The sequence below is a fragment of the Anastrepha obliqua genome, chromosome 1 (genome assembly GCF_027943255.1).
Source record: "Anastrepha obliqua isolate idAnaObli1 chromosome 1, idAnaObli1_1.0, whole genome shotgun sequence".
NCBI lineage: Eukaryota > Metazoa > Arthropoda > Insecta > Diptera > Tephritidae > Anastrepha > Anastrepha obliqua.
The window spans coordinates 123,091,198-123,113,308 of NC_072892.1; the positions used below are offsets into that span (position 1 = coordinate 123,091,198).

The following is a 22,111-nucleotide window of genomic DNA, read 5'->3' on the forward strand; positions in this document are numbered from 1 at the left end:
AATTGAAGTGAAACCTTTTTAAGGGGAATAATGTTATTTAACTTCAGCTTAGCTCGATAACATATAACTTGGTTGCAAAATCAGTAAATATTTGCTGTAAGTCAACGAATTCCAGATCAATAGGAAAGATTTAAGCACCAAGCCATAAGTTGTTCGGCATTCGTATTCGAAATTCTAACTGGTTTTCTACAACTGCATATAATTGGTACGTATTAGATGCCGTGATAGGTGCTCTGTTTTATGGGAAGCTTTTCCATTGCAGAAACATTCTCGGAAGGTTTTATTGCTCGCCAAGGAGCACCGCTTTTAAAATAAAGGGTGGTTAAATTTCAAGGGCCGATGCTGAATGTGAACCCCACCTAAACGTCAACGACACCGTTAGACTTCTTTCTTTGGGGTTATTTGAAAGAAAAGGTGTACGTCGATAAGCCAGCAACAATTCAAGAGGTAAAGGATGAGATAATTCGGCACATTAACGGCATAGAACCTCAATTATGCCTCAGCGTCATCGAGAATTTGGACGACCGGACGGAGGTGTGCCGCCGAGGCCGATATTTTATTTCATACGTTTTTAAGCTGTACCAATATTATCATAATAAAGAGAAATAGCAATAATTTCCAAAAAAAAATTGTATTTTATTCAAAACTAACACCGGCGCTTGAAACTTATCCACCCTTTATTATAATATAATATACTAGTATGATATATCTGGCAGAAATTATCACTTACATATATACCGGCGACGGCAATTTTAGTAGGACTTCTGGGATTAAAGGGTTCTTCCTTTAGAAATATTATACTTGAGGGTTGTCAGCTTTTGAAGAGCAGTAACTCCCAGAACGCCAGGAGCTTATGTATTACTATTTTTCAAAAGTAGTATTGTAGTGGCTGGCTTTGGGTACGTTCACACGAACCAGAGAGAGTAAAGAGTTACTGCAGCCAGTTCTAGAGGATGCGGGTAGAAAAGGAAAAGGAACGCCTCCTCTGCGTTAGATAAATCAGGTGTGGAAGGACTTGGCTTCACTTGGTGTTCCAACTGGCACCGGTTAGTACGAGAGAAAAAAGACTGGCGCGCTTAATTAAACTCGGCCAAAATGAATTAAGCTACTATAGCGCCATTCAAGAAGAAGAAGATGTACTGCTTTAACGAGGAATCAGAAGCATTCGAACAAAAATAATTGTAGGATGTGACCTTCCGTAGCTTATAAGCTGGTTCGAGATCTGTGGTATCGAAATCGCCTTCAGCGTCATCATAATCTGATCTAACCTAGCCTGAAATTTAATCACATTTATATAGAATTCCCAAAAAGGTTGAGAAATTTTCCCCCAAGAGCATTTTGGCAAACTTTTTTTTCCCCCTTCAATAGTGAATTAAAGTTGCAACTAAAATTTAACTATAAGACTTAGCACGACTGGTTGGTGGAAGGCGTAGACACGTAAATACACGCATCCGTTAGACAGCTTGGCTTGGACTAAGACTAAGGCTTCTGAAGAAATCCAGAACATAACCATTTTAAAATATCAAAAAGGATAATTAAAAAAAAGTCAGAACTTACAATAATACGATCCAGTTTCCTTATCAATCCATTTCGTATGGTTTGCAGCTGTGTAGAAATCACACTCAATACTGAGATATCGATGCGATTGAACTCGTCAAAACAACCCCAGGCGCCACACTGCGCCAAGCCGGCCAAAATGGTGCCTACAGCGCGGAAATCCATACCCTCACCGCAATTGGTGACAACACACAGAAGCGCCATGGCTTTAGCCAAATCCTTAGTTGTCTCCGTTTTACCGGTGCCAGCAGGTCCCGCCGGTGCACCGCCCAGATTCATAAGCAGAGCCTGTGTAATAGTCAAATAGATGCGATCTGTCAGCGGTGTGATAACCAAACGACCATTCAGGCCCATATATTCATAGCCATATTCGAATTGGCCTGAGCATTGAATAACATATAGATTGTCGTATAGCTTGAGCCAATAGAAACGCAATTGACTCTCCCAACTGAATTCGCTTGCGTCCAGAATGTTGTCACGTACGAACGCTTCGATGATATCGCGTGCATGCACATCGACTGTTGTGATAGTTTTGAATTTGAGTCGATCGTTGCGGGTCAAATTTGAGCGCACCTTAATGACCAGCTCTTCAATTTGATGATTCTGCTTTTCAAGGAAATCCTTCATGGCGCGCATATTGTGGTGATTGGTGGCCTGATCGAAAGCCTCTTCCACTTCGGCGGTCCACCAGACGAGCGAGGCAGCCAACGCCACCATGCCTTGGTAGTTCATCATCCAATCGGGTCTGAGGAGCGAAAGAAGAATGAATGTAAAATCCATAAGTAAATGGTGTGCAATTGAAATAAAGGCGTCGTAAAAATGTGGAAGAGCTTAAGCAGCGGACAATATATGTATACATATGGATTTGTGTGTGGGTGCGCTTGTAGCCAGTGACAAAAAAGTATGGATGCGAATACGCAGCAGTCGAGTTGGGATACTCTGGTTGATATTATGTACTCTCAACATAATCGCTGGTAATAAAATGTAAATCGCACAAAACGACAAAATTATTCATTGTTGGCAATAAAATGTTGCAGGCGGTGCGCGACCGAAGACGACAATCTTCGCAGCGCTCAGCTTACCAACAATCGTGACAAGAAAAGCAAGTCCTGCAGTTACGTCATGCTCAATTGGACAGTGTAATAAAATACTTTTGAAGCTGCTAAACACTTCTCCCCACCTCACCCGCCAAACAACCTCCTAAGTGTACACGTTGCCCGCAACTTAGCTCTGGTCTGTCAAACTGTGCGACACGATAAATGACCCTCATGACGAACATTCCTCCCCAAAGCTTACCTTGTTATTTCCAGATCAGTGCCAAAGTCAAAGATGGCACGCTTGGTGATGAAACGATTTGAGCGTCGCATCTCATCCAGCACGTCGCACATCCAGTTCTCAACGCGACCCTTAGCGCGCACTGTAAAAATGAAGATGGGGAAATGGTTAAGAGAATATACACACACACACAGATGAAGTTACGAGTTGGGATGGCGAAAAGGCGATGCCAGTAACCACAATATTACAAAATCATAAATAATAACATTACAACAACGATACAATTGGCAACAACAAGCGCGCCAGAGAAGCAATCCGAACAGTTAGTAAGGAGTAGCAAGCGCTGGGCAAGAGCAAGTCGCCAGCAACATTAATGGCAATAATAAAGCGAAAGTGTAATAAGCAACAGCGGTGCTGATAATCATCTCTAGAAATCGAAAACGAAATTGAAATGCTCGAAAGCAGGGTAAAACGATGGAGACGCACGGGGTGCACGGTATTTAATAGCGGTCAGTGGCGGAACTGATTGTGAAGGCAAATTATATGCATTGTTGTTTTTGCTGCACGATTTGCATTAAGAGTGCTGGCCAGCGCCCCCAATTACCAGCGAGCGCGGCGAGGTAGTCATCAAAGGACGTCCGCATCGTTGCCACAATTAATTAAAAGTAATAAAAAAATATAAGCGAAAAGAACTTGCAGAAGTGAATCACATAAAAAGTTCAATTTCATTTCGCCAATCTACTGTACGTCCACTACTCTGAAAGCAAATCAAGGAAGACGATGGGAAATAGCGGAAATATTTAAAGGGTGGTTGCAATAAAAGCTTGCCTTTAAAACTTAAATAACGCGGGTATAGAAGAACCTTAATTGGGGCGCAATTTAATGCAGATTTTACCTCTAAATAAATCGTAAATTGTTGTTGTAATCGTATTATTTTTTCCGATATGATTTCTGAAGTATATATGCATATATATATGATTTCTTTATTCATTGCTAAAATATCGCAATTTTGGAAACATTAAAAATCGCTGTTTTATGCAAGGTGAACGAACGTGGTTGGCGATTGACTTGGCTCGTTTTAAATTGCAACTAAGTAATTGTCAGATATTATTTGAGCCATTTGCTTATTGTTTACGGGCTGGGAGTGGCATTTGCCAGATTTTAACAATTTACGAAAGTTGGATAAAGGAATTTAACATATTGCGATTTTTAAGCTCGAATTTCTTTTCCGAATCAAATTTAAATACACATTTTGAATGGAAACCCTTTGTCTGTTTATTAGTACATATGACAGAGGTCTTCTAATTTTTAAATGATGACTTATATCTGACAAATGCCATTGCGGATACGATAATTGGTAACATTTTGGATAATATGTAGGCATAGCTATGGCTCCATCTCGTCATTTTACACCAAATGCTCTATTTTTCTTAACTTTTACTGGTTTAGTCACATGCCGTTGTCGAATTTTTCCTTAAGTTCTAAATTTAAACAATTTTTACATTTTCAACTGTATTTATCTTCAGTTTGTCAAGCTTAATTCTCGTTAGATCTTCTAAATTCTTTTTCCAATTTTTTTTTGACAGATCACACGCGACTACAGTCAAACTAAATACATAATTTTTTTCAGTATTACGAAAATCGACGCTCTGTGAAAAGTATTCATCCCGGGCGCAAACCAACTTATGGTGTACAGCGATGAGACCCTTTTAGACTTAATGGTTACGTTAATAAGCATAATTGCTGTACTTGAGCTGAAGATCAACCCGAAGCCATTCAAGAGCAACCATTAGATCCATTGAAAACAACCGGGCTGGAGGTATTATCGGCTATATTCCTTCAAAAACGAGGCTGGCACCAATGTATCAGTGAATGGCGAACGCTATCGCGCCATGATGAACGACGTTTTCATACCGGAAATTGAAGCTCGTAATCTTCACAACATTTGGTTTAAACAAGACCAAGGCGTTATTTGTCATACTGTCCGTAAAACAATGGATGTTCCACGTCGTTCGTTGTCGTTTCGGTGAACAATTTATCTCTCTTCTCGGATCAGTGCATTGGCCAGCACGATCGTAGGCATGGTAAATTCCAAATGGTTTGTGGCTAAACCAGTTTCGATTGAGGCATTGGAATCTAAAATTACTAAAGTTATCCCCGAGATACCAACCGAAGCCCACTAACGAGTTATTGGACACATTGGTGTTTATGGATAGCTGAATTACGATACCGTTGCAGCCAGCATTTGAAAGGAATTATCTTTCAGTATCTAGAGGCCGCCGTAGCCGAATGGGTTGGCGCGTGACTACCATTCGGAATTCACAGAGAGGTCGTTGGTTCGAATCTCGGTGAAACACCAAAATTAAGAAAAACAGCAGGCAATGGCAAACCTCCGAGTGTATTTCTGCCATGAAAAAGCTCCTCATAAAAATATCTGCCGTTCGGAGTCGGCTTGAAACTGTAGGTCCCTCCATTTGTGGACCAACATCAAGACACACACCGCAAATAGGAGGAGGAGCTCGGCCAAACACCCAAAAAGGGTGTACGCGCCAATTATATATATATCTATCATGATGCTGGCGCATGACGCAATAATAAAAAGTAGTGTAAAGTTTGACAACTGATTTCAGATACTCTTTAATCCATTGAGGCAATGTGCCCACTGTCGGCACTTCTAGTTGCTGTTACACTTGGCGAAGTAATGCAGAAAGTGGCATCACTTGAACGCGATTCCGCCAAATACGCGGTCGAAATTTGCTTGCTTTCACACGGACATTCCGGCAAGCAGACCAAAATCGATCTTCTAGTCATTGCTGCACGAAATGTTGGTCTAGCAATAAACAGGAAGAAAACAGAAGCAATGGGACTCAATAATACAAATCCCAAAAATATTGTAATCGAGGGAGAAGCGGACGCCAGGCTCGATGAAAACGATTGGAAAGCGGCCATCTACGGTTACAGCGGCCCAAACCATTACCTGTGGCGGGTGCTGTCTCCTAGTGGCCATTCGATGACTCAAAATCTCGTATGAACGGTCGGTCAAATAAATCCTATCGTTTTGGGAGTTTACAAATTGCTTAATTTGAAAAATTTTCTCGTCAGAAAACACAATGTTCGGAAATTGACCGCTTTCGGCCAAGCGAAGCAACTCTTTCGCTCTCTCAAGTTTGACTTGTTGCTGCTTTGGTGTGAGATCATGCGCCTTTTGGGTCTTGTAGATATTTTCAGTTCTTTCGCCATTTGATTGGCACTTCGTCGGGGATTTCGCTCAAGTCGCTTCTTCACTTTTTGAACCATTTCACGTGCCGTTGCAGTCTTTTGATGACCATTTCCATGACGTTTCGCGATGCTAGCAGTGTCATTGTAACGAGTAATAGTGCGATAAACAAAAACTTCATTTACTTTAAGGTGCTCGAGTCCACGAACAATTGCTGGTTGTGATTTTCCAGCCAAATATAATGCAGTCACACTATTAGGTTTGAAATGCATTACTCATTTCCTTTTGTCGCGTTTACTCCCGGCAAAATGCTTCTGCGCGCTCGTAAGCAATACTCTGGACTGTCATTTAGCCAACTAACAGACACCTGATGCCCCTGATGCCCACTTCGAGTGCTGGACCCTGTAGTAATGTTCCCCAAATTTGCTACGATTTTTTTTTAGGTTTTAGAAAAGGGAATATCCGAAAATCCAAAAGCTCGTAGTTTGATAGACAATTATTATAACCAAACCATGCAGAAATAAAATATGACTTTGAATTTTCAACTTAATTGTTGAATTTGAACAATTTCTGCAACTTTCGGTGCATGCCACAAGGGCTTTGTTCGGCTCGCGCGAAAACTAGACTATGCTACCTGGCTGCTCTCAGTTTCGAAAGACTAGAATGTATCCTTGAGTTGGATCGTGAGTGACTCCTAAAATTCCCGAACAGTATACATATCTTGAGTGATGCATATTTTCGCGAATAATTCTTTGCCTTAGCTTTCGCTGATAATCGCCTTTGGTATCGCTATGGACCAAAATGGTCTCTGCGTGACTTAGGCCAGCCAGTATAGCCTAACCAATCCTATATATATTTTAAACGCGATAAGCTTCCCCCCGAACAGATATTTTTCTCATTCCCAGCAGACCTATGTTAAGCCATGTATGAATTTTGGAAATTGGGGGTGCCATATCGTCCCAGGCACAATTAATTATTTTGATTGGGTGTTCCAACATTTTAATCAGAAAGAAGTTAGTTAACATAGAATTTGAATTGATCCAGTTTCAAAAGTCGTTCCATAAGATAAGCCAATTTGTTCTAGGTAAAACACGTGACAATCAGTATTAAAATTCGTTTAAATAAAACTACACTAAAAGAGGATTTACTCTGTTTACGTAATACGTGGAAAATATCGATAGACATCGGATGAGCATCACTAGACCACTTCGCCCTCTTCCGTCTGGCCCGATCTCGAAATCTGTTGGCGAAAACTGATACACGCAACGTTTTTCGCCTAGTTTCAATGAAATGCCGATAGATTTTATCCAATCTCATTTTGTCTTTTGGGACTTGAACAAACTGAACGCCTTCTTTTGCTCGCGTTTTGTGTCACAACAAAACCAATATTGGCTTCGAACTACGAACAAAAGTTTTCATTTCTATGCATTTAAGTACTTTTTTCTATAGAATTTGCTCTGAAATAAAATTTGGCTTTTCCCAGAGTGCACCACCGATTTATTAAGTAGCTCAAGTTGGCCGACACAGGCTGGAAATGAGACACCTTACATTACCTCTAATTATTGCTTCGTGATGCCGACTAGCAATCAAAATTTCGAACGGAGCAACAAACTTTTATTTGCACCACCCTGTATGTGTGTCTGTGCATGTAGTCTAAAGCGCGCAATAATGACAAAGCCAATCGAAGCAAATCGTTCGTATAGATTGGGAACCTCATAAGAAGCACGGAGTAAAAGCAGGGCGTAAGAAGGTAGCCACTAGACCACTTGGCAAGCGGCAATGGAATGCTGCCGCATGCTGTACAGGATTGGCAATTGTATTTGTGTACTCCACTTATTGTTTCGCTTGCATAAAGTGATATTATTACGACCGTCGCTAGAACTTTATTTTATTTTTCATTTTTATATTTTTCATACTTTATTTTCATTTTGATTTTTATTATGGCTTGCTGTCCTACCCTCGCTGGTTTATCCTCACAGCCAGAATTATATTATATAATTTAATGTAGTGGTGCTTGAGAAATCTATTTTATGTCGCAGTCTGAGCAGTCATTGGTAATTAAGTGTGGCTCGAGCGAATGAGATTTGGCGGCGAGCCGTGACCTACCAATTGCACGGCAAACAACAGCGAGTCATACTTACCGCTATGGCGAAATTCCATAACCTCACCCTCGCTGGATATCATAGCAGTGACGATGGGTTGATCCGAATTGTCTTTGGAGAAGCGCAATGACTTAATGTTGTCGTACATCTGTGTGGCGCGCGAAAGAAATGAAAAAGAGAGAGGAAAAAATTAAATAAGAAATTTGTAGCGTTGAACAGCAGTGGTGCATTAAATGAACAAGGGAGAAAAAAAAAATAGATAAAAGAAGAACAAAAAAAAAAAAAAAATAATAATAAAACAGCAGAGCCCATGGATGATGCAATAAATCAGTTTTTGAATGTAAAAACTTAATAACTAAAGTAAATTCTCTGTATGTTGATGTGATATTAAATAAATTTGCGAAATTACTAAAAAAAAGAACAAAAAAAAGAAACAGAAAAAAATGCGCAAAAAAAGAAAAAAAAAAAAAAACAGTGGAAGGTATATTCATAAATAAGTATGTATGAGTGTGTGATATGTTTGAATGTGTGCAAATAGCAACATTAACGTCAACATGTGGCTGCATTATGCCACAAACCAGATGTCCAGCATATTAACGTTTAAAAGTTCATAAACAGCAACATTAACTTTTATGACGCCCTTCACATACACAAATTTTTGATACATACATACAGATGTATTTACATGTATGTCAAGGGATGGCGGTAATTTGTTGGTGACATATGCATCAACTGAATTAATGTATGAAATTATGAAGGAAAAAATAGAAAGCGTGAAAATGCTTAAAAATTCATTGAAAATATGTGCTTGGCGTTATTGAAATGATGCTTAGCAATTGCTGGGGATTTGTCTTTTTTGCCTCACTAGTTAGGAAAGGGATATATCCAAAAATATGCCCATCATTCTCCTTTCTGAAAACGGAAGGGAATGAGGAACTAGCTTTGGAAACGCAGTCGATATAAGAACACTCAATCTCGTACAAAACTGCCAAAATTATGCTATGGACTTGGAATGCGAAATCTACAAACTTTATTTTACCACCGACTAGAAAAGACTGTAAAATATTGGCTGGAGTGCTGACGGGACACTGTCTCACCCCACATCGCGCAGCCACAATGGGATTAGTCCAGAGCGATGCGTGTAAAACATGCAACGAAGCGAATGCGAGGAGAACACCTACTTTGCCACTTCTCTGCTCTTAATAGGACTCGACAAATGCGCCTAGGATCAACATATTCTTTATCCTTGAAGGATATTGCTGACAAAAGGCTGAACGGCTTGCTAAAACTCACAAAGACGTGTATTGAGAATTACATAAAATAGTATCCTCGACTCCAAATACATAGTACTGGGAGCATCATGGACCCTACAGGAGTAAGTGAAATCTTTTTACAAGCCAGCTAGCACTACCTAGCCTAACATAGGAAAGGGTTGACCCAGCAAGAGTGCCTGATTTTGAGTACTAACTGAAAATTATCTTCTGTTCTTTTTATGTTCACTGTAAAGCTGATAATCTTTTATGTGGCAACCAAAAAAATCCAGCTGGGGTCCCGACAATGTACATTAACTGTATATTTTCGCGGTCACTGAATCCAAACTTGTTAAACCTCAGCACGTCAGGGTTTGATTCTAATTAAAAAAAAAAACAATAGAAAGACTGCAAAAAACACAAACAGGCTTGCATTTCCTATTTGGCGCCGATTCATGAACACAAAGTAAAATAATAATGGAAGTGGCTTTACTGTCTTACAAAATATTCTCCTTGGAATTCGGCATACTTCTGCATTCGCTTGAACTAATTTTCATGTACCACATTTTTATAGAAAAGCTTGATAGTTTTTAGCAAAAACTTACATATAAAATTTTCACTTGCGACCTTTATTTGTTCTTTTTTCAGTGAGCTAATAAATTCACCTCGCCCAAAAGATGCGAGTTAACTAGGAGAAATTTTCGTGCAAATATTTTTTTATGATCCACGACGCGGATTATCGAGACAGGAGTATATTAATAAACTTACTTTGACTACACGTATCCAGTGTGAAACGCTGGTATCATACATTGAGTTTCAAAGTGGGTGCCGCTCCTTGCAAGAAGAATTTCGTGAAGACCATCCAAAAACGGTTTCTATGTGAGAAGCAAACGAAGCCGGGGGTCAATTAATAACGCAATGCCGTCATGTGGCATATCGCGAGATGATAGGGGCTTCTTTGGGCATTCGTGGGTCCAGCATAAATTGAGTATTGCATGAACATTTGGTCGCCAAGAATATTTGTTTCCACAAGAACATAATTTGACGATTGCTCAAAAAACGACTTGGACTCGTGTCGATGGGTGTAAAGATATGTTGAAGAAATTCAGCCACGGTGGTTCAAAGCACGTCTGTGATACCATAACAGGTGACGAATCTTAGATCAACGCGTAAGAGTCGGAAACAAAACAGCAGTCAAGAGTATGGGTGATCCAAGACGAGCTTCATCCAACAAAAGTTATTCGCAGAAGAAGGACCTCTAAGCAAATGAACACCTGTTCTGTCGTATAGACTGGGAAATCTGGCCATGTCGCAACTGTGCCCCTTCTTCTTCTTCTTTAATGGTGCGATAATCGCGTGAGCGATTTGACCGAGTTTAACAAGTCGTTTCTTTCTCGTGCAAACCTGCGCCAGTTGGAAACACCAAGTGAAGCCAAGTTCTTCTCCACCTGATCTTTCTAACGTAGGGAAACTTAAAACAGCTAATTCGTAGAGGTTACCAACCATTTGCTTGCCACAAATTTTTGGAGAATTAAGCAAAACCGAGCGCCGAAGGCGAATCATCCGCCACCAAGACAATGCAAATTCTCACGTTTCGGCTCACGCAAGAGAGTTTTTCAGCACTCAAATGATTGAATTGATCGATAATACGCCTTACAGTCCTGATTCAGTACCTAATGAATTCATTTTGTTCCCGAACATAAGAAATAAAATGCGAAGTCAATGCTTTTTAACACCTAAAGAAGCTGTGGAAACCTTTAGTGCTTACATGCTAACAAAATATTATCAGAAATCACGAATAATCTCATGTAAAATTTTTAATTTCGCTTACAAAAATCAGATAATAATTTAATTGCTGTTTTATTTCAAAATTTTAACTTTACGAAGTGTGTTTTTTTGCGTGTTTTGTGTGTCCTTTCAGGCTTTTTATATTTTCAACAAAATGTCTTTTGTACTTAAATATCCACTGCATGCATACAATCGCACGCACTTGTATGTATGTAGTGAAATGTATATGCACTCATACCTTGATTATGTGGTTTTGCACAGCCGTTGGTTCGCTGCTGCCCAAAATCGAGAGCAACTCATCCGTAGAAATGAAGTAAAAGCGCGGAAATATGCGTCTTTTCGATTCCAAATACTCGTTTAATGACTTCTGACAGTTCTCCAAACCAATACCGAGTCCTTGAATTTCGGGCAAACGGCCAGGCACTGAGCACAGTGGCACTACCAATGGATTCTTGGCACAATCAACCATAATCTGCAAAATGAAATACAGAAACAAAAATAAAGTGAAAGAAAGAATAACAAATGGTATGGAAATGGTATTCTATGTGTGTGTAAAGAATGTAGATTGCAGTGGCGGATTGAGAGGAGAATGGGTGGGAGAGTATGAAATGAAATCAAAGTAAATAAATCACACAAATGTGCAGCGATTATGGCAAATGTTGCAAATGTGGCAAAAGTAAGTGGCAAGTAAGCAAACACGGCAAACAGACGTAATGTAATACCAAAATACTTGGCACAAGGTTAATATAATATATGAGTAAGATTTCAGTTAAAGGCATTGTGACAGTTGTGGCTGCGATATTCTATTTGTAGCTGGCATTTGTTGACGACAAGAACGTCAACAGTTTTCGTAAGGAGTCTTACAGGCAAATAGTGGCCAAAACTCATTTTTCTTTCAATATTGGCGAAAAGAGCACTGCAATGAGTAGGGTGTACTTATATAATATGTGAGTGCATATGTGTGAGCGTGCTTGTACGTATATTTAAGGGCGTATATGGGATAGTGGTCTCAAGTACCACAAGCACGTCCTGCATACTACGGGAAAGCTTCCGAAACGAATTATTCAGTGGGTCAATATCTATATATATACATATATAATTGGCGCGTACACCCTTTTTGGGTGTTTGGCCGAGCTCCTCCTCCTATTTGTGGTGTGTGACTTGATGTTGTTTCACAAATGGAGGGACCTATAGTTTTAAGCCGACTCCGAACGGCAGATAGTTTTTATGACGAGCTTTTCCATGGCAGAAATACACTCAGAGGCTTGCCATTGCCTGCTGAGGGGCGACCGCTATTAGAAAAAAACTTTTTCTTAATTTGTTTTGTGTTTGATCTTTTACCGAGATTCGAACCGACGTTCTCTCTCTGAATTCCGAATGGTAGTCACGCACCAACCCATTCGGCCACGGCGGTCACCAATATTGGCTAATGAATAAAAGAAAATATTTCGATTGGGCTTTAAGTTAAGTTATTATCAAGTAAAAAATTAAAAAAACAATTTTTGTAATAGTGAAAAATACCGACTTATTAGGTTTTAAACAATTAATGCTCAGAAATTACTTTACGAATAAAAATGTTTACAGCCAACAAATTTATTTTGCTATATTTTGTGCTGTTGAATCGTATCTTAAAGAAAGGTGACCAGACAAACTGCGCCGACTATCGACGGATCAGCTTCATCTCCATCAAATATAAAATTCTATACTGCCTGCTTTGCCAGTGCGGTTTCAGACCTAGTCGCTGCACCGTCGACTAAAGACTTACAATGCGGCAGGTCCTGAAGAAGACCCTTGAGGTTCAAGTTATACACCACCTAATCGTCGACTACAAGGCAGCCTTTGATAGCCCGGTTCGCGACCAACTATATCGCATAATGTTTGAGTTCGTTATCTCAGCTAAGCTGATATGACTGTGCAGAATGACGTTGAGCAGCACACAAAGCTCCGTCAAGTTAGAAAAAGACCTTTCCGAATCTTTTGATACCATTCGAGGTTTCAGACAAGGTGACCCAATCTCATCCGATCTCACTTTGCTATGAAAACTGTGGTTCGCAGGGCGGGGTCAGAACGAAACGGAACTTTTTTCTCTAAAAGTGCCTAGCTCCTTTCGTATGCTGATGACATCGACATCATCGGTCATACCAAGCGGAATGTCGCCGCTGCCTACGGCTAACGGAGTCCGCACGATTGGATCTGACGGTAAACGGTAGCAACAACGATGCCAGCCTTGAAATCAAGCGAGGGGCGACTCCCGCCAACCTTTGAGCTAAGTGCGCATTTCAGTAGTAACGCCCTCTCCGGACGAACGGAAGCAAACACTATACAGAACGTTCATTATCCCGGTGCTTCTCTATGACGCTGAAGACTGGATAGTCAAAAAATCAGAAGCAGCCGCTTTTGAAGTTTTCGAGAGGAATGAACCACGCGCTATATGAGCTTTACGGAGATATTGGCATAGTCAAACAAGGCACCCTGCTGCGACTAAGGTGGCTGGGTCATTTCGTCCGTATGGAAGGAACTGCTCCGACGAAGATGGTGTTTGAAACGGTAATTGGCGGTCGACGGCGAAGAGTACTTCCTCGTATCCGATAGAAGGACCAAATTGAAAATGGCCTGGCTTTTCTTTGCTTAAAAAACTGCAAAAGGTGTGCAGAAAATAGAGACACCTGGTAAGCCATTATTCGGTAAGCTGTAACTCGGTAACGAGTTGTTACGGCCAATTAAGCAAGTAAGGATATATTTGAATAAATAAAGCGACGTCCACAAAAAACTACATAGAACGGCCTCTGTACATTACCTACATTTTCATACAGTTTTTCCAAGTTTTGACGGGATATCTTGCTTGAGCGGGCAACGTCCTCGAAATGTCACCAAATGCTAATCAACTGTGATGCATGCATCAGGATTGTATAAGTACACTTTTTTTATATTACCCTTCCAACGATTTCAAACACCTCTGATTGCAAAGAGCTTATCGCGAGCACGCCTCTCATTCCTATCAGATTTCTTTTCAAATCTTAAGACTGGGGAGATATTTTATTTTGAAATCCACACAAACCCTTTGATGATTTGAAAATCGAGCGGCTTTTACGATCATTCCACAAATACTCGATTGCCTCGCCGTGTGAAATGGAATATATAGTATCAGCTAAGAACAGAAGCCCAAAATAATGCAGCGAAACTTCGTTAAAAACGGTGACAATAGATGACGGTGGCAGCACATGCCGAGACAGACGTTACGGGAGTGGCCACAAGAAGCAAATGCTCCAGATGGAATTGCTGATTCGCTACCGGAAGACAAATGAGACCTTGCAGGAATATGCGACAGAGATTAAGCGGTTGGCACCCTTGGCGTATGCGATAGAAGCAACAGACGGATTTATTGGGAGACGTTTGAATTGGATAATAGCATAACAAATTCGTAACAATATGATACAATAGTGATTCCATCTACTTCAACTCAAGTATATCCAAACGCAGGCTAACCTGAAGACAATGTGCAAATATTATCATTTATATAATTCTACTTTAGTCATTTAAATAGATATTTTCAAAATATCGAGTGTCATGAATAAAAGAAATGATAATTTTATACCATCTCTCCTAGCGATCGCATTTGTGAAGTATCAGGTACGATGTTTATAACCTTTTTTTATCACGACTCTCAGCTCTGCTTACTGAGGTTTTGTTAAAAAATAAATAAATAATTGCCGCTTACACCCTTTCTGGGTGTTTGGCCGATCTCTTCCTCTTATTTGTGGCATGCGCTTTGATGTTGTTCAACACATAAAGGGACCTACAGTTTTAAGCCGACTCCGATCGGCAGATATTTTTTAGGAGAGATTTTCCATGGCAAAAATACACTCGGAGGTTTGCCATTGCCTGTCGAAAGCACTTTTTTCAATCATTTTGGTGTTTCATGCATGAAGGTTCGAACGTGCGCACTTCCGAATGGTAGTCACGCACGAACTTATTCGGCCACAACGGCCGATAGTTACATTTATTATAACAAAATCTCTTCAAATATCATGAAAACTAAACATTTTTATTCGGTGCATTGACACTTACAAATTTAATTTGATTTTAATTCGCTTCAGATCAACATTAGCGCCAGTTTGTGGCCGGCTTAATATTAAACCCGATTTTAAGCTGAATACCAGTTAATAATTCGGTTATGATTAAAACAAAATATCGTTTTCTTAGACAAGGAATGGTGACCCTAATGGGAAATCCAATATATTAATGCACATATTTCGTGAAACAAAAGCACTCAGCTAAAAATTAAATAATTTTCCAATATTTTATTTATTTACTTAAATATTATATAAAGTCTATGAATAAGAAATTCTTATAGACTACTAACACAAATTTCAGAAGGTTAATAAAAGTCGATAAGAGTTGAGATCTGGTTGAACTTATTAAGAGTGCGAGCAATTGGCGCATTTCGGGTAAAATTTGTTTTTTTTAAATGGGAAGGAGTTTCGAAGTTCTCTTCTTGAACATTGAAATTTGTTTTTTCCAGAAGGGAAGTACAGTAGTAATCACCCTTTATAATATATGACATATACAAAAATGAAGGAAATAACTGATCTTCTGCTTTCTAGAGGTTTGAGATTTAAAAGAAGTAAACGAGAATTGTGTGATGAAAAAAGTTCAGTAAATCAGAATGACCACAAAGCAAAAGTGACATTTGTTTGACCAACAGTCGGCTGGTCATGACTAGTATTGGTAGTATAGGTCAGCCTTATTTGGGTTCTGGGACATAGAGATATTGAAGGAAACTGCAAGGCCGATGAACTAGCCAGGAAAAGTACTAATCTTCCACTGCTTGAAAACAGAGGCAATATTGGAATTTCTATGGCAATTCCAATAATATTCTTCAGGAGGCTAATAGGTCATGGAGAGAAGAAAATATGTGTGTTACAATCAGACTAATTTGGGCGTAAATAGGTAAGAAAAGTTGAGGAGAATTGCTCAACCTCTCAAGAGAGAACTTCTCGAAAGTCGCGGCCTATGCCACCGGTCATTAGCTAGACTAGGAGTATTTTCTCATGAATGCTGCAGAAGTTATAGATACAAGGAAGAGGAAGAAACAGTAGAACATTCCTTCTGTAATTGTCCAGTCTTAGCTGGGAGTACAGTAAGGTTGTTATGAAAACATTCTTTCGACCCTCTTACGGAACTATCCGGTGTTGGGATAAAATCTATCTTACGCTACATAAAAGCGCTTAAGTGGTTTGAAAGGGTTTTTTAAGAATTTTCAGCAAGTTCAACATATTTTTGGTAAAAATAACTGAATACTCAAACAAATTTTGAAAAAAGTTAAGCATTCAGTGTAAATGTGCGTCTGCTATTTATTGCCTGTATTTGCTCCTTTTAGTGGGTGGCAGACAAATATCCTGCTTAGCATTGATACGGTCAGTGTCAACACAACTGAGCTTTGTGCAATTTTACCCTCAGAAACCCACTCACACAAATACACGCATTTGTGTACTCCATCCCTAAGTATGCTTGAATATGCTTTCATGCGCCATTGTGTGCTTCGACGATGTTTTGCATGCGTATTAAATTTACCGCTAAGTAGCAAGACGCCATATTGTCGACACACGTATTGCGATTGAATGACTTGTTAAACATACCCACCCACTAACCACATCCGTAAGCACACACTCACATTCGCAATATTGCTACTTATTGCCAAAAAAACTCCGTAGCAGCCCTGCGATGAACTACCAAACTAGTCAGAAAAAGTACTTATTTGCTATTGGAATTCCCTGAACGAAATCGGACTAGTGTGAAAAGACCAGATTGGTACCGACTACAAAATGACTTATTCATACTTATTTATTTTTTCACATATTTGAAAATTTATTTATTTAATATTTGGAATGATGCCATTTTAGATTTTTTTTGGTCTATTTCAAACCAAGATTTCTGAGCAAACCTTACAACTGACATCATCATGAAAAAAAATACCATATATATATTCTTCTTGATTGGCGCTTAAGCGATTTTGGCGGAGTTTAACAAAGCGCGTCAGTCGTTTCTTTCTCGTGCCAACCGGCGCCAAGTGGACACAAGTCTTTCACCACCTGATATTTCCAAGAGGAGGCCTTCCTCTTCCTCTGCTACCACCAGCCTGGGCCGCATCGAATACTTTCAGAGCCGGAGCTAAAGTGTTTGTATCCATTCAAAAGATATGACCCAGCCAGCGCAGCTTTGGCTGCGCTATGTCGCTCGTAAATGTCATACAGCTCAACTTTCCATCGCCTACGATGCTCCCCGTCGCAAACGTGCAAAGGTCAAAAAATATTCCGCAGAATCTTTCTCTCAAACACTCCAAGCGTCGCTTCATCGGGTGCTGTCATCGTCCAAGCTTCTGCGCTATACGTTAGGACGGGCATGAAGAGAGTCTTATAAAGTGGTAGTTTTGTTCATCGAGAGAGGACTTTACTACTTAATTGCCTACTTATTGCAAGGTAGCACTTGTTGGTAAGAGAGGTTCTCCGTTGGATTTAAGGCTGACATTAATATCGGTGTTAGTGCTGGCTCTTAAATAAACGAAATCTTTGACGACCTCGAAATCATAACTTTCAACAGTGACGTGGGATCCGATACGCAAATGAGCCATCTGTTGGTTCGTTCACCGCCAGACCCATTCGCTTTGCCTCTTTATCCAGTTTGGAGAAGGCAGAACTAACAGCGCGGTTGTTAAGGCTGGGAACGTCAATATAATCCGCAGACGCCAACAACTATGCCCGCTTATAATAAATTGCTCCTAAGCAATTAAGTTCTGCCAGTCGCAACATCTTTTCCAGCATCAGGTTAAAGAAGTCACACGATAGCGAGCCACCCTGACTGAAACCTTGATTAGTATGAAACGGCTAGTAGAGTTCCTTTTCAATATCAATTGCTTGTAAGGGAAAAATACTGATTAGCTCGGTTTGCGACTCATACTTGTTGTGAGGAAGTTTCCCTTCGAATTTTGCGACTAATCCTTAAAGGAGTTTTCTCCGGGTTAGTCTATATGGAGCACATTGGGTATTAATATATAATATTTGAATATAAAAAAATCTCCCTATCGGAAGATTTCTAATTTGATCAAGCGAAGTCGTACCCATATTTGGCACTAGTAAACTAGACAGTTACAATATACGAGGGTAGTTTGAAAAGTCCGTGCAAAGTGAGAGGGTGGCACTACTGGAGTATGTGGAGAATAGGTTTAGTTAGTAATATCTCTTGGAAGAACACATAACAAAGTTTCAGCCACATTGGTCACTGTTTTTGTGTTTGGCATTCATTTCAATCGAGAAAGTCGAGTGATTTTCCTTTTCTATCACGACAGCGTACCAGTTCACGCCTCAGCAGTTGTGGTTGCAAAATTAATGGAAACTGGGCTCCCTCAGATTTCACGGACTACTTTTTGTTCATTACTTTGAGTATATGGCTGACAGGAAAAAGATTTTATGCAAACGAGGAGATGATTGCAGAAACCAGTGGCTATTTTTCAGACTTGAACAAATCCTATTATTGGGAAAGGATCAACAAACTAGAACAGCGTTGAAAGAAGTATAACAGGTGGCGCAAAAGTAACCTTGCGATGTTTTTTGGCTGTAATTTAAAAAAAAATTAAAAACTTTGATTCTTCTTATGGATTATTTTTATTTGGTCTATTAACTTTTTTTACATCAAGCCGAGAATATGATGTCATGCAAATGGCCGCCGCAACAGTTGATTGCCATTTGAGCCCTTTTTATGGCATTTTTCATCACTTTGGACAAAACTTCCGGCGATAGGTCCTCACATTCTTGACGGATATTGTCTTTAAGAGCTGCACGAGTCTGAGGCTTGTTGACATAAAACCGCGACTTCAAAAAGCCTCACAAAGAGAAGTCTGGAGCGGTCAAATCAGGCGATCTTGCTGGTCAGTGCAAATTGCCAAAACGGGAGATTAGGCGCCCGGGAAATGCATCCTTCAGCATATCGGTTGTGGCACGTGCAGTGTGTGCCGTTGCACCGTCCTGTTGGAACCACATTTTTTCCAATCCCAATTCATCAAGTTGCGGCAAAAAGAACTCGTTGATCATTGCTCTGTAGCGCTCACCATTCACAGTAACCGTTTGGCCCGCGACGTCTTCGAAGAAAAAAGGTCCGATGACTCCTCCAGCGAAAACAGCACATCATACAGTGACTTTGAGCGGGTGTAATGGCTCTTCGTGGGTTACACGCGGATTTTCAGTGCCCCAGAAGCGTAAATTTTGCTTATTTACTTACCCGCTAAGATGGAAATGGGCCTCATCACTCATGATTATTTTTGATGAAAAATCATCTTCCTCTTGGTGGTGATTAAGGATGGCTTGAGCGTTAGGCGCGATTGGCGGTCAGCAGCTAACAGCTGATGCACCGTCTGGACTTTGTACGGAAACATCGTCACATCTTGTACCAAAATTCGCTGTAAAGACCGTCGACTGATACCCATTTGCGTGGAACGTCGTCTGGTCGATGTCGAAGGCGCTTCCATGACATCCTCGGCTACTGCAGCAATATTCTCTGCAGAACGGCTACTCCGGGGTCTGCCACGCCTGGTAGCATCTCGTGTTGAGCCAGTCTCTTCGAGGCGAGCGGCTAAACGTGGCAGTGCTTCACCAGTAGGCGTTGGACGGCGAGGAAATCTGCGACAAAATTCACGTTGTGCCAAAGTCTTCGACCGATTATTGGTCAAATAAATAGTCAGCAATATTCCGCGTTCTGGAGCAGTGTAGCGTAACATTGTTTATTAACGTGTATTTCGCATGTGTTTACTACAAAAATGTCAAAACAGAACTGACATTAGGGGCCAATCGCAAAATTTATAGCATTTTTTGATAGGAGGATTACTTTAGCGCCACCTTTTATAAGCCTAATAGGAGACTCTATCGAAAAATAAAAATAATGTACCCCACACAATTAAGTAGTTTTTATATTTCCACGAACTCGACGATCCTCGTACAAAAAGATAAGCAGTAAAGCGCGTAAAAATCGAAATAGATTTCAAATCAATCGAGTCAAGGACAAGAGATTTCCATTCCTCATTATAACTCAGTAAAAAATATATTTAAAAACCAAAATTGGATGATTAATTTTGGGCCACCTTATATTAATATTCACACAGCATTTGGAACGGAAAAAGTGATTAATACAAATTTTTTGCCTGTGCCAAAATTTGAATTCCGGGCATCAAATGAGGCCCACCGCCCACCAACTATTGCGTTACCAACATGCAAGTGTGCCAAATTTTAGTTTCGTTTCGAATAGCTAAAAATTTGGCATCTCGAAAACGACTACTCTCACTCCATACCCGCTTGGATGCAAAAAGTTACAATACAATTAGTCTGTTCATAAGAGTTGCTCGATTGAAATTCAATATACACAGATCAAAAATGGCAGCAGTCGCACGTTCCTTCCCACTGATACCGAACACATTGGGACAAGTCGCATTTTTTGCAGGGTTACAACTAGGAAATTTGACTACAGGGAACATATACTTATGTATCTATGTACAGGGTGGGCTATATAGCGTTTGCTTTTTGAACCACCTATTTTTTTGAGAATGGTAACACAAATGACATGTCAAATGTGTTCATAATTTACTTAAAGGTTTGACATTTAGAAATGGGATGCTATACGCTTGAACAAAATTGGGAAATATGGGCAGAAAATCGTTTGACCGAAGATGAGCATTTTTACCGAAAAATCATCTTTTCTGATGCAGCTCATTTTCACATCGGTGGCTACGTCAATAAGCAAAATTGTCGGATTTGGGGCTCAAAAAATCCACACGTTACTGTAGAGAAGCAAATGCATTTACAACGAGTCACTGTTTGGTGCGGCTTTTGGTCTGGCGGCATCATCGGGCCATTTTTTTTCGAAAATGAGCGAGGAGCCGCGGTTACAGTAAATGGCGAGCGTTACCGTGACTTTTGTTTCCAAAATTGAAGAGGATGACATGTACGACATTTGGTTTTAACAGGACGGTGCAACTTGTCACACTGCCAAAGTTACACTCGAACTTTTGGCTACCGTTTTTGAAAACCGAATATCAGCCGAAATTTTGATATCAATTGGCAGCCTCAGAGCTGTGATTTAAGCCCGATGCTTTAAAATACGAAACCGAAGTTGCCATTCATGAAATTGGAGCCCAAACAATCGAAAATGTGCTTACAAATTGGGTTGATCGAATGGCCTACTATAAAGCTAGTCGTGGAAGTCATTTGAACGATATTATTTTTTATTCATAAATGACAATGTTCAATCTTCAAAATAAAAAAAAAAGTTTGAAAAAGTATTGATTATTTTTTTTTATAACCGATACATAAAGCAAATTTTACATGGCCCACCCTATATATATATAATACATACTACATACAAACAAAAGTGTATATGAATATATTTGCGGTACGTGTATGTACTTACTCTGCGGTATGCTTTGTCAATGTCATCGAATTTCTTTGCTTCCTCGGGCAACTGTGCCCGAATATCGCCACCAATGAAGATACCCTCCAGGTAGAGCCACTTGCGCTGCACCACTTGCCACTCGTCAATGATTTCACCGATCAAGGACAGCAAGCGCTCCCACTTATTGACAGTTTCCAGAAATGGACCAATGAACCTGTCATAGGGATAAATGAAATGAAATGTGTACAGTAAAGCTCGCGGCAAAGTGAAATAAAGCAAGGAGTTGTCACATTGAGCTGCTGATGTCTTAACTAATAATAAACCATCTGCCTCATTGTCGTATACGTTTGTGACATATTCGACTGAAATTAAAGCATGCGTTCAGGTGTAAAATGTCCATGCAAGTTTATATCAAATAGTACAATAGAATAGCGGAATTAGAAAGAAGCTAAAGGGAGTAGCAAACACTACATAAATATATAAAAGCT

The 22,111-nt window shown here is 40.0% G+C and overlaps 1 protein-coding gene across 1 annotated transcript in view; it reads right to left on the bottom strand.

The window, feature by feature from the left end:
• The window catches only part of LOC129235947 (dynein axonemal heavy chain 10), a 319,120-nt gene that overhangs the window by 166,200 nt on the left and 130,809 nt on the right, over positions 1 to 22,111 (bottom strand). The window contains exons 32-36 of the mRNA XM_054870043.1: positions 21,642 to 21,837; positions 11,428 to 11,661; positions 8,191 to 8,299; positions 2,854 to 2,974; positions 1,558 to 2,302 (exon numbers count right to left, since the gene is read on the bottom strand). Of these exons, the coding sequence (XP_054726018.1) occupies positions 1,558 to 2,302; positions 2,854 to 2,974; positions 8,191 to 8,299; positions 11,428 to 11,661; positions 21,642 to 21,837 (1,405 nt within the window). The remainder of the gene's footprint in view (positions 1 to 1,557; positions 2,303 to 2,853; positions 2,975 to 8,190; positions 8,300 to 11,427; positions 11,662 to 21,641; positions 21,838 to 22,111) is intronic.